At 40.5% G+C, this 19285-nt stretch overlaps 1 protein-coding gene across 1 annotated transcript in view; it reads left to right on the top strand.

Annotated features, from left to right (window-relative positions):
• LOC124556567 (dual specificity protein phosphatase MPK-4) overlaps positions 1-19285 on the top strand; it is a 134817-nt gene that overhangs the window by 100201 nt on the left and 15331 nt on the right. Inside the window, exon 8 of the mRNA XM_047130522.1 lies at positions 16238-16458. Coding sequence (XP_046986478.1) covers positions 16238-16458 — 221 coding nt within the window. The remainder of the gene's footprint in view (positions 1-16237; positions 16459-19285) is intronic.

The following is a 19285-nucleotide window of genomic DNA, read 5'->3' as shown; positions in this document are numbered from 1 at the left end:
CTTTTCTATTTAAATGTTAGTTTCTTTCTCACATATACACGAACTGTAGGAGAACCAAGCATTTTATAAGTGGGAAATAATACTGAGTTTCACACTGTAACGTTGGCAGTGGATAGGGAATATGGATCAAATTTATTTACATTCAGTGCAATTTACTTTTTTAAAAAAACAAGCTGATTCAGGTGACAATGTTTGCATATTAGCTCATTTACCAATAAATCTCTACAAGAAAAGAGTTTCAGTCAGCAGCAGAGTGTGTGCTGTGATTGGAACTTCCTGTCGGATTAAAGCTGTGTTGTAGACCAGGACTTGAAAGGCCAAGTTCGAGATTGGAGTCCCACTCCAGCACACAGTTTTAATCTGCCAGAAAGCTTTAAATCTCTAAACATACACAATGTTTCATTGCAGTGTGAGAAATGTGCAACAAAACGTAAAATTTTGACAACTCCAATGACAATAGCCTCAGATGGATGCCAGTTTTCAGATTTTTTGCCCATGTGCACATCTTGGAAGGATGCATGTAATTATTGTTTTCTATTATTAATATATATACTACAGAATGTTTTTATGTTTATTCTTTAGCACAGTCTAGCACCAATATATATGAAGGATAGCTTTGGAAATTGAATGTAAATGTAGTGAAATATTTAAGGATAGATGTCTTTTACTAATTTCAGTGTGTCGTTGTTGGCTTTATTGTTAATTTTATGGATTTAGAGCACTGAATGTGAAATGTCACAGCTACTACTCCTTGTGATGTGCATTATAAATTTCTACTTTTCTGGTGTGCTATAGCAAAAAATTGTTGGTAATTTGTAGCAAATTTATCAGCTGCTGTTCTTGTTGAGATTTATTTTTCGGTAGCTTAATTGAAGTTTTAATTCATCAATCATTCAATTAATATCTTGTGGTGCTTCAAGAAATGCGGTTTGAGAAGTTGATCATGATGCCTCCAGTATGCAAACTATATTGAGTGTGTTTGGATTTGCGGTATAATATGAATATTTGTTTAAATACTTAACAGAATTTTTAATATTGAAAAAAAAATTGTCAGTTATTTGCTAGATTCACATACAAATATACTCAGCCCATATAAAAATAGTTCTTAACCAGTGTGATATAAAGTTTTAAAAATTTTTGTAGTGTATGGAAAACTTTCTCTGGACCTAGACTATTTTTTTGAGAAAGTTTCCCATACACTACAAACATTTTTAAAACTTTATATCACACTGGTTAAGAACTATTTTTATATGGGTTGAGTATATTTGTATGTGAATCTAGCAAACAATTGACATTTTTTTTTTTTTTTTTTTTTCAATATTAAAAATTATATGAGAAAAGGTAGAGAAATCTTTGCTGTTTTTATAGATTTAGAAAAGGCTTTTGACAGAGTTCAGTGGAATAACCTGATGGATATTTTGAAGAGGAAAGGAGTAGATTGGAAAGAGAGACGAGTGATACAGAATCTATATTTACACCAGAAAGCGAGGACAAGGATTGGAAATGAAATGTTAGAAGGAAGCAGCATTGGACGCGGTGTTAGACAAGGTTGTTGCCTTTCCCCACTGATGTTGAATGCATACCTTGAAAAGATTATTGCGAAAGGCTTAGATGGGAAAAGAGGAATTATGTATTGGTGGAAAGAGAATAGAATGTATAAGATTTGCTGATGACGTGGTATTAGTGGCAGAAAGTGAGCGGACAGTGGATAACATGCTGAAAGATCTGAGTGAAGGTTGTGTGGAATATGGGATGCGAACAAACACAGCAAAAACAAAGAGTATGGTCATCAGTACAAGACACAGACTGTCCAATGTTAAAATAGGATAATCTACCATTAGCCAAGTAAGTGCATTTAAATATCTTGGAAGCACAATAATTGAAGACTTGAGACGTCACTAGGAGGTGAAAACGCAAATTGCCATAGCGAAGGAGGCATTCAACAGAAAGAGCAGACTCTCATGTGGCAAATTAGATAAAGGTCTAAGGAAAAGGCTTGACAAATGTTTCGTCTGGAGTGTGGCACTATATGGGGCAGAAACATGGATGCTGAGACAAGAGGATGAAAAAAGGTTAGAAGCATTTGAGATGTGGATGTGGAGGAGAATGGAGAGAATAAGCTGGATGGAAAGAGTGAGTAATGAAAGATTATTGGAAAGGGTTGGTGAGAGATGGTCTGTTGAAGGTTGTAAGAGAAAGGAAAAAGAACTGGTTGGGACATTCATTGAATGCCTTGGAAGGATTGGTTTGTGGGAGAGGACTGAGAGGAAGAAGGAGATACAAGATGATAGACAACATAAAGGGAAGAGGAAATTATGCAGACCTGAAGAGGATGGCAGAAGACCGGACAGCCTGAAGAACTACCATGTGAAAACCTGCCTTTTGGCAGAGCACATGATGATGATGATGATGTATGGGAAACTGTAAATTACCCTAATGATAGAGAATTATTTGAGGACTTTTTTTTTAACATACATTGATATAGGGTCAGTTTCATTGTTACATATTTTTTGGATAGTTACTTGTATCGATTCCTTTCCCAACAATAGCTTGTTATTAATTTAAAAGCATCATTGTTTTCTGTGTTCTACAGGTACTTCTTAGTAACAATTTCAGTCTTACATATAATATTTTTGAGTAAATGACGTGTTTATAATGACCTAGTACATTGTCTTCACAAATTACATCACATGGAATGTCTTGTATGACTACTGATGAAAACACAGCCACTGAGTGAAGTGTTCCACACAGTGTAAGCTCGTTTCAAATTAATTAACTTAATCGGTAAATACCAACCCCCAGAGTGAACGTGAAATTGTCGAGGATGGTAGTCTTTGACATTTAACTGATAGATTTCGAGAAGTTAATTGTTTTGCAGTGCCATTTTTGGGAGCTGTTCAGCTAGTGTCTACTGCCTGATCCTATTATCAACAGAAAATTATGTAAGTTTTGTTAAAAAAACAATCATTTTTATGGTTGTCAAAATAAGCAAAATTATCTTCCTCTCCCTTACCACAAACACTGTTTTTCCACATTAAGACTGCACCCCATACTTTTGTTGCTGACATCCGTGTCTCATTTTCCAGAAAGTTCTGGTACGTTTTACATCATTAATCTTGTCAATTTGAGATATGACCCAGTTGTTTGCCAGTGAGAAAAAAGAAGAGCTATAATTTAAAGGAAAAGTAGGATGTAAGTAACTTAAAGCAGCAACTGGATAAATTAAACCCCCCCCCCCCCCCCAATCTGTGTTTTGCAACAAAAATTGTTTTTATCTGTGGAACCTGTTAATTTCTCCTACAGAAAATGTTAGGACCTCATATTTATCAGTCTTTGCTCTGCCTCCTTTAGTTCCGTGCCATCTGCAGTCCTCTGATCCGACACCTATTTTGCATTGGTCAACAGAGGCAAACTGATGTACTTACGTAGTGCATATCTTATCGCCATGAATTTCAGACATGTGAACTACTTGTGCTGAGAATACACAATTTTATGATTCAATGTGACATAATAAATCAGCAGTACTTCTTTTAAAAGAATTCTTATTTTCTTTTTTAAAAAAAAAAAAAAGTTTGGCATGAGTTGGGTGAGGCATCAGCCAAGTATTTTATCATTTGATTTGATTTTGGCAGGGAAGCTAAAACAGTTTTGGTCTGACCCGCCACTGTCCGCAGGGAGAGTTTATTGTGCAGTATCACTCCCTGTATACCTAGTAAAGCAAACCAATGCCCTTAAATAGTGCAAGGAATCCCTTTAGCAGTTCTTTGTTAGACACAATTTCTTCCGATCTGGTTGTCCCGAAAATTCTCTCTTTCTTGCTCTCCAATGCCGTGCATTCGAAGATTATGTGTGATGCAGTTTCTTCACTCTCATCACAGATCCTACATTCAGGGTCTTCTTCCATTATACCCATTGTATGTAGGTGTTTTTTGAAGTTCCCATGGCCGGTCATCAGTCCAACCATGAGTTTAATCTCTTTCCTGTTTAAGCCCAGGTTACAGAGCTTTTAAAATGCAGCTTTGGCATCATTACCTTACCATGTTTTTGTTTATAGACCTTGGTCCAGTATTCTATGTGCTGTCTCCTAAGCTAGTTATGTAGTTGTACTTGGTGATTGTCAGGACAGGTTCTGGTCCAATGAATGGAGTCATTGCCCCCATCTTTGCCAGTCTGTCGGCTTGTTCATTGCCACAGATCCCTGAGTGGCCAGGGACCCTCACTAGGTTTATGCTATTGCTTCCCCCTACCTCCACCAGAGACCTATGACATTCTGCAACAATCTTAGATCTTGTTGCAGGAGCTGCCAATGATTTCAGGGCTGCCTGGCTGTCTGAACAGATGTAGATGCTATTGTCCTTGTAACACATATGCATATTCTCCTCCACAAACACCCTGATTGTGGTAATTTAAGCTTGGAATACCGAGGCCAGTTTTCGTAGTGAAATGATGCCCTCCAGTCTTGGCCGAGCCCTGTACACTGTAACCCCAGCACCTTGGTCTGATTTCGACCCATCAGTGAACCAGACGATGTCCCACGTATGATGTCAAACTGTTTTTTCCCACTGCTCCGTGCTTCTAATTATTATAATGTAAGGCTTGTTGAAGCAGTTAGGGGTTGTTATATAGTCGGCCAGCATTTCCCCTGCTATTCTTATATTTACCTCGCTCATTATTTTAGTGTGCGATTCTGGATATCCCAATGAGATCCAGTTTTTTACCAGTTTTGAGACTGCCTGCACCAGTTGCTGCCTCCATCTTGACACAAAGATGTAGTGGAAGCATGTCCAGCATGGCTTCCATTCCAGCAGTTGGTGTGCTGCTAATTCCACCTGTTATTGCTAAGCAGGCCAGTCTCTGCACCTTAGCAAGCTCCTTAGCTGCAACCTGCTGTTCTACCTTCTTCCACCACACTACGGCCCCGTAGGAGATCCTAGGTGTAATCACCGTGGTGTATATCCAGTGCTTACCTCTGGGACTTAGGCCCCAGTTTTTGTCACAAGCTCTTCTGGTATCTTTCACCTTGGAGCAGATGCTCTTAATGTGAGAGGTCAATGTTAGTTTCTCATCTAAGATTACCCCTAGCTATTTCACTATCCCCTTCACAGCTAGAGTTTTATCGAAAAGCTTTAGATTCCAACTTGAGTGTTGGATGTGCTTCTTTGTGAATGGTACTGCAACAGTCTTTTTAGGATTAACCATTAGATCCTGTTTAATGCACCAGTCCTGCACAATGTCCAGTGCACCTTGTGCCATATTCCTAACTTTTTCAGTAAATTTGCCAAGTATTACTATGACAAGGTCATCTGCGTATCCTTGGCAAAAGCATTGTCTGGAATTTATTTCCTTAATGAGTTCGTTCACCTCTAGATTCCACAGTAAAGGAGACAAAACTCCACCCTGTGGACTACCCCTAGTGGTGTTAATTACCATCTTTTCGTTCATCACTGTGCCCTGGCCTCCCATCTTCCTCCCACTAAGCATGGCGCTAGTCCAACTACATATAGTGCTCCCTAGGTCAAACAGCTCTTCTGCCCTAACCATGGAATCGTAGATTGTGTTACTAAAAGCCCCTCGATGCCTAGGAAGATGCATAGGGCTGTTTCTTGAAAGTGGAGTGCTCTCTCCACCCTCCCAATGAGTTGATGGAGAGCTGTCTCACATGATTTACCTGGTTGATATGCGTGTTGGTTTGAATGTAGAGAAACCCCAATTAGCCTCCTCTCTCTAGTTGGCCTTCTCTCCTCAACATGTACATTAACTGTTTTTTTCCAATGTTTTAAGAATGGAGGAGGATAGACTGATTGGTCTCATATCCTTGGCCTTGGTATGATCAATTCTCCCTGGCTTTGGAATAAAGACAACCTTCACTGCCCTGCATGTATTGGGAAAGATTCCTGCCGCTAGGCTAACCCTGAATAGCCTGTATAGCACTCTTATAAGATTGCCTCCTGCCAGTTGCAGGGGAGCTGGAAAGATTCCATCTGGGCCAGGTGACTTGAACGGTTGGAATGTTCCCACTGCCCGTTGGATTTTACTGAAGTCGACACACTCCTTGGCCAATTTCCAGTCCTCTCTTGGAGTGCCTGAGAACCATTGTCTCTCAGGGATCACATTCTGCTCTATGTTATCCGCCAGAGCACATTGAGGAAAGCGAGTATTAAGGAGCAGTTCCAGCGTCTCACGTGCTGTCTTTGTATATTCCACATCCTCCTTCCTCAACATACCTCCTGGATTAGTTGGTTCTCTGGTGAGGATTTTGTGAAGTCTGTCTTCCAGTTCCTCACAGAATGCCTCCTTTGCTTGTCTAGTTGACAAGGGCCTTATAATATTTTGCCCATTATCCTTTGTCTCACAAGGTGAAACGGTCTTCGTACCTGTTTTCTTCGTGTTTCCAAGTTATTTTTCCACCAAGACATACTCCTATTTGTGCACTTCTTGGTGACTGAGCAGTTGTCCTGGTATGAGGTCGCTATGGCAGAGGTTACAGCCCCTGCTACTTCCTCAAACTTACTGGATTCCTTATCGAGGTTTTAATTTCTGATAAGCTTAAGTCAAGGTCCCTCCTATATGTCTCCCAGTCTGTTTTCTTGGGGCTCCTATAGGCCATGGTCTGTCTGAATCCCATTTCAACCTTGAATTTAATGTACATGTGGTCCGATGAGGATGGCTCTAATGCCACATGCCATTGTTTGACATAGCTGCCAATCATCATGGAACCAAAAGTTATGTCAGTTACTTCTTCCCTTTAGCTATTCCTGAATGTAGGTTCGTCACCCCTGTTCAGGACCTCCAAGTTGTTAGACAAGAGAAATTCAAGAAGGTACTCACCTCTACTGTTGGTGTCCTTGCTGCCCCACACTAGGTTGTGAGCATTGGCATCACAGCCAACCAACAGTCTATTGCCTTGCCGATGGCAAGCTTCTGTCAGTCTCCTCAGCTCCAGAGGAGGAGGAGAGCTGTCTTCGTAAGGAAGGTATGCTGAAGCCAAAACAATTTCCCTCATTGTACCTTCCTCACATTGCTGCATCCTGATGGTCACCAGGTCCCTCGAACAGAGATCCATCATTGGCATGAAAGAAATTCCATTTCTCATATAGATGCATGTTCTGGAGTTTCTTAGATTTTTAGCATAAATCAGCTTACCTCGAGTGCCAACAAGGCCCGATACATCCTCTTTAAACAAGTAGGTTTCTTGTACCAGGGCCATGTCCACTTTCTGTCTCCCCAGGCGATGGCTCAGGGCAGCAGTGGCCCCTTTACTGTGTTGCAGATTAATCTGCAGCACCTCAAGTCTCTGTCTTGCTGCTATCATTGCCTTGAGGTCTTTGATTACCCTGACGGTGATCTGCAAGAACCCTAAAAATAATTTCAGGTCTTGCTTTCTCATCGCCTTCAGGCACTTCTCTCGGACCTCCACCACCAGGGTTCATCCTTCCGGTACAGCCTTCTGGTTGATTACTCTCCAATCCTCTGTCGGGACTTTTGGGTTGTGGACCCCTATTATCTCTAACAGAGTCTTTGAAGGAACATCCTTAAGAATCTTTGGTACCCATATTAATACCTTTGTAGTCGTAAAAAGCTCAGCTGCCATCTTGAGCAGCAGCTTCACATCCTCCCACGGGGATCTCATGGGCACCTTGTCCTTGAGCCATTCCATCATATGCACCCCCTCACAGAAAAAGATGAGGGCCCCACAATCTAGATAGTCCCTCCTGAAATTGGGTCCTGGACCAGAATCTCCACCCCTAATCTTTTCAAAGAGGGCCATCTGCACATGCTGCTCCTGCTGCGAGGTGATGCCTACCAGTGGATAGCCAGTCTGTTTCCCTATTTCTTGCTTCAGCTTTTTCTGGGCTCACTTATCCTGAGAGAAGGGAATCTTAGATTCCTCCTTTATCCTCTTGTTACCTGTCATCAACATTGTGGGGGTCTGTGTATCCCCGTCAACCTGAGACAGTTTTCTCTTGAGGGTCTTGGGCTTAAGCCCTTTGAATTCCCCCATTTTTGTTTACAAAGCCATTCTTTTCCTTCCTTTTGTTACTGTTCCCTGAGAAGTTTCCTCCTTTGGACCCCAGGCTAGGCTTTGATCTTGATCTGGTCCAACTTCTCAGTTACAGTTCCCACTTGTTGCTCAGGTCTAGACCCTGATTCAGTAGTGAGAGTGCATTCCATCAGTCTTGACCCCGATGTTTGGGTGTCTGAGGTCTCAGTTTGTCCCTCAGTTTGTTTTAATTTATTTTCGTCAGTCGTGTCCATCTTGGCCCCACAAGATTTGGGGATCTACGTGGTCCACACCACTGAAACCCCGCATGGTGGGGAAGTAGGGTTAACTTGTGTGTGTGTGTGTGTGTGTGAAAAAAAAAAAAAGATATTTTGATTTAAATGTCTTTGAAGCTGTCAAACGAATTGAAAAGCTAGTTCCAGCTAGTTCCGTTCTTTTACATCCCCAACTCTGCCCAGGACATATTCGCCACTATGTGATATGGTAGGAGCATTTTTCATTCTGGTTCCCAACTTTCGCTATACCAAAAGTTTGACATTAGAGTACCATAGCTTGGCAACCAATGTAGATTTTTGTTGACTTTTATGACTGATCCAGTGTAGGTTTTTGTACTGCCTTTTAAACCATGCTTATCTCATGGAAATGGATAAACCTTTCATAAAACAAGAGGATGACCATTAATGAAATGAATTTGTCTACCCTCTTACAAAATTTTGAACCGATTCACACAAGTTTGAAACATACAAATAGTGCCATTAACTGAACATTAATTTCACCCCACTTAAAATCTTTTGCAAAAGGAATTAATTGATTCACTCAATTTGCCTGGACACCAGATCTGACTTGTCATTCAAACCTTGCTTAATTTGTTGTAACATAGCTACAGTAGGACAGATGTTTGAATGGCTGTACAAATGGCCGCTGGTTCAGGCTAAGCTATAAGCTTTGTATTCCATGTCCCTATCTCAGACAGGAACTGAGCACCAATATCTCCCCAAACTGCAGTTCTTTATGCGGTCTTTTCATACATTTTTGTTACAGTGCTTCAGTGACTAACCTATTTGTTCCACTGAGTCTTTGAGTTGCTAGGCAAGTTTATAATACCTCAGCTGCAAGATCTCTTCATTATTAGAAAATTGCTCCATAAAATTTTTTAGTGAAGTCTTCATTTGTGAAAACTTCAAGTGGAGGCTAGGTGATGCATTTAACAGCTTTAGGTGCTTACTGCAGCCAAAAAACCAATATAAATTTTTGACTAGTGTACTGGAGCATTGACGTTCTTGCAAGGAACAAATTTTTGTCTCTGTTAGTTGTTGAGGTTAAACTGTCATTGGCAGGCAACCTCTGGGCATCTGCCACCAAGATGTAATATGTTTGCTGTGTAATGGGGAGCCACTTTCTGGATAAACCTAAATTTATCTGTCTACTCGCAGGATGAAGATGAAATGTTCAGATTGTGCTCTTTCTCAGCAGAATGGTCGTGCTGCTGGTGGGTATCAACAATCAACCAAACAAAAAATAGCTGACTGTTGAGTCTTCCCAAGAAAACCACTAAAAAAAAGATAGACAACCAGTAGGGACAGAATACAAATAGCATGTCAGACTATCTTTTTGGTACTGAAAAAATTTAAGAAGTTTCATTCTCTTAAATCCAAAAGGGTTATTAGGGGGATTGTTGACACTTTAAAACCGGTAATATGCATGAAAAATGGGCCTCTGCTTGGTGAGGAGAGTCATCTATACAATGGCAGTGTCTTTTGCCAACACTACCACCACAGACCACCTGGATCTGATATCCTTCTCCAACTGTTATATCATGGAGAGGGATATGTTTTACTTCAGGTCTAATGATTCCGACCTTTCTTATGATACTGGGATTCAGCAGTGTCAGTGGCTCTTGATTCTGCATCTCATACTCCAATAAGTACTAAAGCATCACCTTAAAAAAACTGTGTAAGAAAGCTGTTGGTATGAATGGTCCACCAATCTGGGTCATAGTGGTCAGTAAGCTCCGTAGTCACTCTGTGTAGGGTATTTATACACCAACAACAACTTAACCTTGCTGGAGTCAGTTCTAAAGCAGGTTTTATTATGAAAATTTCAGTAGTTTTTAATGCACTGTGTTGGTGAAGGTCTGTTTGAGAAGTTTGAACATAAGACTGGTGCTCCTCGTGTGAAGTGTTTAGGAAGTAATACTCTTTGCCATTACCATCTATAGTACACTGTTCACAATAAGGATTCCAATGAAATAATTGCTTCTAGTTCCTGGATGGTTTTATTTGTTTTGTTGCACCTCCAGTACTGCAGTAACAACTTGCCACTTGTAACTCACTGGTAGCTGGCAAGAGGAGTGGGTTTGAAGATACTAGTATTAAATTTGAAACATATACAATTTGTGTGTGTGTGTGTGTGTGTGTGTGTGTGTGTGTGTGTGTGTGGGAGAGAGGGAGAGAGAGAGAGAGAGAGAGAGAGAGAGAGAGAGAGTGCACACATGTGCGAGATACTGTTCCACTGTTCTCATCGTATTTTTAATTAGTTTTGTTTCTTTATTTTGCTGTGGGAGGAGACAAAGTGGATACTCTAAAGCATAAAATATTTGTTCAGCTTGTTACAACATAGATAAGGAGAATTACTTAACTTTGTACTATCCATTTCCGTGGGAATATTGTTAATATTTAGTACTGTCTCTGAACATTAACATATCACTTGATATAGATAAAATACAAGTGTCTCACTCAAAGTAAATTTAACAATTATCTTCGTGTTGAGTTCTGCCTAGTACACTGATCACACAACTGGCCTAGTAGAGGATGATGCTGTCATCTTAGTCGATGATTGCAGATTGGGCTGCATGGTACTCTGCTCAGTGGTTGCAGCAGTGTAGTGAAAGGTTTCTGGGTGTGGCTACACAGTGTCACTCCTTTGTTGATGCGGCATGTAGCAACTGTTTTCTCTTGTGGTTGCGAAGTACCAACCTTGCTTTGGCACTTTGGCACCTCGCTTGTCTGACAACAAGCCGCCCCCCCCCCCCCCCCCCCAAATACCACCCCAAACTTCTGCACCATCGTTGTGTGGGGCAGGTGACCAGAAGACTGAATGCAGGTGCAGATGAGGAGACCGTAACAGTAGCCAATGGCAGCTCCCTGTCTGCACCCCACTTGTGAGTGACCAGGAACACCGACTGAAAAACCAGTCACAGGGTGCACGCCTGCATCCTGAGAAGCTGACACTCTGATCAAGTGAGCAGAAGGGGACACAGTTCAGGCTGCAGGATGGATGCTGACATTTTTTATATCAACGATGGCAGTGGGATGTCTACCTTCACCGGCACTACTGTGGATGGTGCTAGCCGCGAGTGGCGGAGAGGTGTAGGTGATTGCTGGTGTGGACCCCAGTAGCATACTCTGTCTGTGGGCAAAAATTCTGTGGCAGAATCACTAACATACTTGGAAGTGCACTGCAGCTGGTTCTGGTGATGCTGATGCAGCATAGTGGAACACTGGTTGATGTAAAAAGATCAGTTGATGGCTTTTGTAATGACGCCATGTTCCCAACACTGTTTCCTGTCAAGCACTTTAAAGAAGACTTGATCCTGCTGCTGAAACTTTTCTGACAAGGTGGAATGAATTGTTTCCGTGGCAGCCACAGGAAATGCAACAGGGTACAGTGTCCACAACTGTGTAATAATTCTGCCAGCGGCTTATCATGTGGCAAGGAGCAGTAGGAGGACAGAAAAACCTTTAAGGCTTGCTCCCTTCTGTGGGAGGAAGAGTTTCTCCATGTGACTTTTGAACATTCAAATAAACTGTTCCGCTTCATCCTTAGTCTGAGGGCGAAAAGCTGTAGTAGTCACATGGTGGATGCTATTAGCTGCACAGAACTGTTGAAAATCAGCTGATATGAATTGTGGTCCATTGTTTACTCACTGCAGGGAGTGGGGAATCACAAGACGTGCATTGTCATTCTCCGTATGCAACAGCAGAACACATGACTGTGGATAGTGAGTGACTAACAACATGTCAGTGGGTAGGGCATTTCTTTCAAACCACGTGGCCATACATGGTGCATGTACTCCAAAACAACATGAAGAGCTAGGTCAGAAGTAGTTGCCCCGGCAATATGCCAAAAGTCAAGAGGAAAATTTTTGATAATTTCAAAATCTCAAGTATTGATTTGATAACATGATTCCTCAGATGAGTCAAATGATCTGTCGGTATCAACCAGTAACTGAGACAATAACTCTGTGTTCGAATGTTGTGTGCAGTGGGTCTGTACAACAACTCATATTGATAAGTAGACAACAACAACAGACCCCAAAGTTGCAATCTTCAAGACAGGTGTGGAAGGATTGAAGGAAGCCATCAAAGGCTGATGATCTGTAATCAAATAGACCTTCTGACCATACAAATATTGGAAGAACTTGGTAAGAGCTCCCCATTTTCAAGTCAACAGTAATTGCACTGCTCTTTGTTGAGTTTTTGAAGCAGAAGCAATGGGCCTGTCAGAAGAAACAGTTCTATGGGAGTGCACAGCTCGTATCCCATAAGAAGATACTAACAAAACAGGCTTAGCTGGATCGAAATGAATCAGAGGATGACGACGACAACAATAACAGCTTAACAGTGCGTCCTTTAACTGCAGATATGTGTCCTGACACTTTTGGGACAGCACAAAGGGAACACCTTCCCAGCTCAGCTGGTTCAGCGGATCAGCAATTTGCACAGCATTTGCAATAAACTTAACGTAATATGTGAGTTTGCCCATGACAACCTGTAGTTCCCTGATGTTGCAGGGCACCAGTAAATCATTAATTGCAGACAAGTGCGAAGAAGCAGGATGCATACTCTGTGCATATATGAAATGCCCTAAATATTAAAGTTCTTTGTGGAACAAGGAGCACTTTTTCCTGTTACACTTTAAGCCAAGTGCAGAAAGCACTTTAAACAAATGTTCTAAATTTGCCAAATGGTCAGCAGGTGTATGGCCCGTGACAACATTATCATCCTGGTAGTTTATACATGAAAGGACTTTGGCTGCTAATTGTTCTAGGAAACTTTGAAAAACAGGAGTTGAAGCACTTCTGAATGGTAGTCTTTGAAACTGGAGCATAACCAGGTGAGTGTTGATTGTAGAATATTGCTTGGACTGCTTGTCCAGCGGTAACTTTAAAAATGTCTCACTTAAATCAGTCATGGTAAAGAATCTGCCTTATCCCTATCTATTCATTAATTCCTCCAGTGGTGGGAGAGGAAATGAGTCCGACAGATTGTGTGTTTACTGTTGCCTTAAAGTCAGCACACAGATGTAAACCACCTGATGGTTTTTTTAGATTGGATAACCACATTGCCGTTACATCTTTGCAGGTTCCTGAGCAACCTGCTCATGTATTGCATGAGGGAAATGCTGTGCAAGAAAAAATCATGGTTGAGCATTGTCTTTAACAGTAATGTGCACTTCGAAATCTTTAGCCATTCCTAACCCTGATTCAATCTTACACAAGCCATAAACATTAGTGAGAGACATTGAAACACTGATTTGTAACATTGTCTTGTACGCAAAGGTTGAACAAATCAAACATGTCTAAACCAAAAATGTTTGCACTGTTTCAAGAATGGAGTACACGAAACTGTGCATTTTGAAACTTTATAAAAAGTTGTTGGCAAACTGCAGATGCCAGATACTGGAATTTTGTGTCTGTTTATATTCAGACAAAACAAAAGTAGGCTGCTGTAGCTATGGGTCACTCATCCTTTCATATGTGCTTTTATTAATAAGAGAGACTGATGCACCAGTGTTGAACTGCAATTTAATTTTCCTTTGAGTTGCTCTTAATTGAACAAAGTTTGTTCTCCTGTCTCCGTACTGCAGCGGAAGAGTTCACAATGCAAAAGTGCAAGCTGTTAAGCTGTTGCTTAATGGCCTTGGAGTTACAGAGTGCTCTTGTTGATTGCTGTGCTGCGGCTGTATACCTGCATAGCATATTTGCTGTTGCTCGAGCCTGGGTTGCCTTGTAAACAAACTCTTGACCTTGCTTTCCACACTGGAAACATTTTGCATCATGACAACAACATGCTTTTCGATCATGAGTCAAAAACCCCCAAGGATAAGACTTCCTCATAGTATTCTGTAGTACATGTCATATATTACAAGACTGAAAGCTTTTACCTTTATGTTTACTGTTTGTCTGAGCCCTGTTTTTATTCACTCTAACTCTGGAGTGAGTGTCATGTGTACTGTGTTACACTGGAGTCACTGGGCTTTGAAAAAACTGCATTAACATTCACTGTCTGAGACTATGGAGAACATGTAAAGTGCCTGTTGGATTTGTATTTTTGCAGACAGCTTAAATGCGACAGTGCTTACCACAATGATAACGCTTAGCATCGTGATGGGCATGACTGGTGCATGTGTGCTGTGAAATGCCAAGAGCAAGATTCAACACCGCCAGTCAGCTGAATGTTTAAATGCAGCCCTGGTTGAGACTTTGTGTGCCACTGTGCACAAGCAATGAGCAAAACCAGTTTACTACTACTACTACTACTACTACTACTACTACTCTGTATGGTGCAAATAGGAGAAGAAACAAAGTCAATCACTGCACTGTCATATAAGCAAGGTGCTCCGCTGATTCCAAAACACGTTGCAAACTAGAATCAGGATACTTAAGAATCTGTTCACATACACAAGGATCTGACAAGTTTTGAGCAATGGTATTCCTGATTGTGGCATCACTGTAATAATGTCCGCACTCTCTTTTAAATATGCAATGGCGTGTAAGCCCTTGTAAGTCTGCTTAACTACTGTTTATGTGTGTGATTAGGTTGCCTCCGCAAATGAAGGTATTTGTAATGTGGAGCTGACTCTGTTTATCAAAGTATGTGTCTTGCACAGCAATTAATTATTCATCAAGAATGCTGTCAGGCCGGGCGGAGTGGAAAACTTTTTAGCCCGTACACTGAAACACCAATTGTTACAAGAATATAAGGTTGCTTATCCCTACCTTCAATGTGATACACCGTGATGTGTGCATTGAGTTGTGGTCAGTACTCAAACCATTTCTCATGTATTGAGTCAAAAGTACGGAATGATGGCCCTGCTGATGGTGTGTTAGCTTGCACTGCGAGCAGTCCTGTCATCATTTCCATCAAATTTTGCATCTGCTGTACAATCTGAACAATCTGTGTTACTGACAGTTTTTGCAGAGAACTAGCTGTGATGAATAAACACAAAAATTACTATAAAAAGTTTGCACAGTCACTGAAAAAAGTGAATTAGATACAGAGAAAAGTGAAAAAACACAGGCAAGTGCAGGCCAAAGTTCGGAACACCTGTGATTACAGTCTTGTTGCCAGTTGTTGGATCAGTCCAGCAATGGACGCTAGGAATAGGTGTGTACTAAGACAGAGAGCAAAATAATTAGGATGACACACAATATGTATGTAACATCGTTTACTTAGCATTCTTCTGCAAGTCCAAACTAGTCTGTTACACAAGCACATCCATCATAAATAATCACAATAATAGAGAGACAAATTAGTAAAGCTGCGGAGGCTGTAAGTGAACTTCACAATTAGACTGGCTATCATTGGTGCTGTGTCTTTTTAAGCTGGTGTGGTGCCAGCACTATTCACATGCGTAGCAGAGGGGCTGTCTACGAGCTGGCTGCAGATTGGCAAGGCAGTCACATGTGTTGCTGCCAATCTTTGGATGTAGAATGTTGGGTGTGTTGTCAATAGGGTAAGACACCACATTCACAATATAAAATTCTCACATCTGTGTAGTTTTAAAACAATATCAATCAGCTGAAAGTACACTTCCAGAGATGGTCATATTATTTTGTGCAGGTATCAACAAAAGAATTACTGTGTTCTTATAATGAGGTGAAGGAGGTGGAAAAAAAATATTAATCAGCCTTAAGTCAAAATTCATTTTATTTTATTTGCTTTCAAGTGGAGTCCTTTCACCAGATACAATTAAGTTGAATTGTTTTGTTGCCAATCAGAAATAAATTACATCAGGGATGACTGAATTATAATGACTAAAAATACATGTAATGTAAGGCATAACGTATAATTCACATATTTGTTGCTACACGTATTTATTAATCAGAATGCAAGTCCGAAAAGATTGCCTTATTTGTATCTATTTCTTTATGGCCAATGATCATTAGCATATACCTTCAGCTGTAAATAAGCAATTCCAACTTATGATTTGTACATGGTTCTTGTTGAACAGGAGAATTGTGGCAAGTGCATCGAACTTGTTGCCACATATTGCAAAGGAGAAACCATTGTGGACTGATAATAAATGGAGCTTGCCAAATGAGCTTGATGTCTGCACATTAACTTACTTTGTGGAGCCATTAGCCTGGATGAAAGTAGTCACCAACTCCCAGCAAGGGAAGCTTTACTGCCCAAAGTGTAATGCAAAGCTGGGTTCCTTCAGCTGGACAATGGGTAATTTAACTAATATTTAATGTAGTTTACATGTTTGTAATCTTTAAAATTATATTTGTCAGTTTCCAGATGTCATTTTCGTGAAGGCCATTGGAAACAAATATTCCCTGCTGCTATGTGTTATCTCTGAAAGAGAATCGTCAGCTAGAAACAAACACAGCTTGGGATCATAATAGATGTGAAAGTAGTATGAAATGACATGAGTTGGTAATGATTGTAGTGGGGAACGTTGACTTCAGTTTATTGGGAGAGTTCTAGGAAAGTATAGTTTACCTGTAAAGGACACCACATGTAGAACACTAATGTGATCCATTCTGGACTACTGCTGGAGTGATTGGGATCCCCACAATGTTGGATTAAACGAAGACATCAAAGCATTTCAGAGAAAGGCTGCTAGATTTGTTACTGACAGGGTCAGTCAACATGCAAGTGTTCGTAGATGGATTGGAAACTCAAATAGAAATCCCTCTAGGAAACATGAAGTTCATTTTGAGGAATGCTACTGAGAAAATTTAGAGAACCAGTATATGAAGATGACTGCAGAGTGGTCCTACTGCCACCAATTTACAATTAGCTTAAGGACCACAAACATAAGATGAGAGATATGAGGGCCCATATGGAGGTATGCAGACAGTTGTTTTTCTCTCATTCTGTCCTTTAGTGGAATAGAAATGGAAATGATTAGTAGTGGTATAATGTACCCTCGACGACATACCATATCATGGCTTGTGGAGTATGTACAGTATGTAGATGTCAATTTAATACCCCTTTAGCAAAATTTGTTTAATAAAAGTGGGGAATTCATGTTTGACTACTGTGGGTTTGCCAAAGAAATAAGATATTTGTATATAGCTTGCATTCTGTCAATGAAGAATTAATCATTCTTTTAGAATCTGCTGGAATTTATGATAATTTTTTCCTATTTTGTTGCTCATAAAGCTTGTTTTATAGTCAAGAATGTATTTTGGATGTAGCCACTCAACAATTTTCTGTAGAGTCCCATGTGACAAATTTTTTGAAGTAATGTGACCTACATATATTTGAGATACGAGTTGTCTTTTAAATTCACAAGCCTGTGACTGACATCCAGTTATAAGGATATGATGCTCTCTTTAAAATAGTTTCTTTAGACAGTGCTATTTCCATTTATCCACCGTATGCAGTAATTTTAGGTTTGCGTAAACACATTTAAATGGAGCACTCCTTCCTTCCTTCCTTCCTTCCTTTCTTTCTTTCTTTCCTTTTTTAAAAAATGAGGTTTACTTGTGTCTGAAATTAATTAATTAATTATTTATCTTATTCATTAAAGATTTATTTATTGAATATGTATTACAGTATATACTTCCAATTTGATGAAACCAGAATTCAAAAAATTTTATAGTCATTTAATTGTGTTCTGCTTTATTGTCCACCCACAAAGCCAGATTTATTTACATCAAGTTTATTTTTTCCTGGATCAAATTAATATCCTTCTTGACTTCTGTAATCACACTTTGCTCTGTACGATTCACTGTAATTAAGAATTTTTAAAATTATTACTGGGACACACAAATGTTCTTGCATGCCATCATGAACATGTGTCTTATTAGGTATACATTTCTCTTTTTACATAGTGAATGGCAAGTAGATTGCCATCACACAGCTGACTACTTAACTTGTTGAAAATATCAGAGTTTCATCACTGTGTGTGTGTGTGTGTGTGTGTGTGTGTGTGTGTGTGTGTGAGAGAGAGAGAGAGAGAGAGAGAGAGAGAGAGAGAGAGAGAGAAAAGGGGGCGAGAGGGAGAGGGAGAAGATAAGATGGAGGAGTTTTCTAAAAATACACCGTGGTACAGTATAGTAGTTAAATAGGAATATGATAGAAGGCACATAGCCTGAAAATGGCCAAAATATTAGGTACCAAAAAAATAACAGTTATGATAAAATTCGCCAAACAACTCTTCCATCTGTTAGAATTTGTTCCTAGCATTATGAGTGGGTCAGTGCCACTTCAGTTCCATCACCATCTCTGTGACACTATCTCAAGGGTCAAACAAAGCTTTGGCCATTTTTTCTGCCCCACACTGTATACATTCAATATTCACTATTAGTGCAATTTGGTATGGGTCCCACGCTCTCAAGCAAAAATCTAGGATGGTTCACCCAAGTGATTTGTAAGCAATCTCCTTTGTAGACTTATTACATTTCCCCGGCATTCTACCAATAAACTGAAGGCTGCCACTTGGTTTACCTATGACTGAGCCTGTGAGATCATTCCATTTCATATCTCCCCCGCCCCCCTTTCTCTCTCCCCCCCCCTCCCCCTCCCCCTCCCCCCCCCCCCCTCTCTCTCTCTCTCTCTCTCTCTCTCTCTCTCTCTCTCTCTCTCTCTGTCTCTCCCCCCCCCTCTCTCCCCCCCTCCTTTTCCAAGATGACATGCTGCACCCTTCCTACAAAAAAATCCTCAGTCCAATAACAAATTTTGCTTGGTACCCCATATGATCATACTTCTGATAATGAGCATAGGTATGGTACCAAGTCATGCTTTTTGGAAATCAAGAAGTACTACATCTACCTTGTTACCTTCATCCAATGCCTTCAGTATGTCATGCAAGTTAGGTTTCGTGTGATCGATGTTTTCTAAATCCATACCGGTTGGCATAGAGGAGATCATTCTGGTCAGGATACCTTGTTACATTTGAGCTCAGACTGTTCTAAGATTCTACTGCAGATTCATGTCAGGGATATTAAACAGTAACTGTGTGGATCACTTCTACAAGCCTTCTTGTAGGTGGGTGTGCCCCTAACAGTAAATGTGGTGCTGAAGCGATAAAGCCTGGTTTGTGGAG

Source organism: Schistocerca americana, chromosome X, assembly GCF_021461395.2.
Source record: "Schistocerca americana isolate TAMUIC-IGC-003095 chromosome X, iqSchAmer2.1, whole genome shotgun sequence".
Classification (NCBI taxonomy): domain Eukaryota; kingdom Metazoa; phylum Arthropoda; class Insecta; order Orthoptera; family Acrididae; genus Schistocerca; species Schistocerca americana.
Note: the sequence above shows the minus strand (reverse complement) of the source record. Positions and strands in the feature narration are given on the sequence as shown.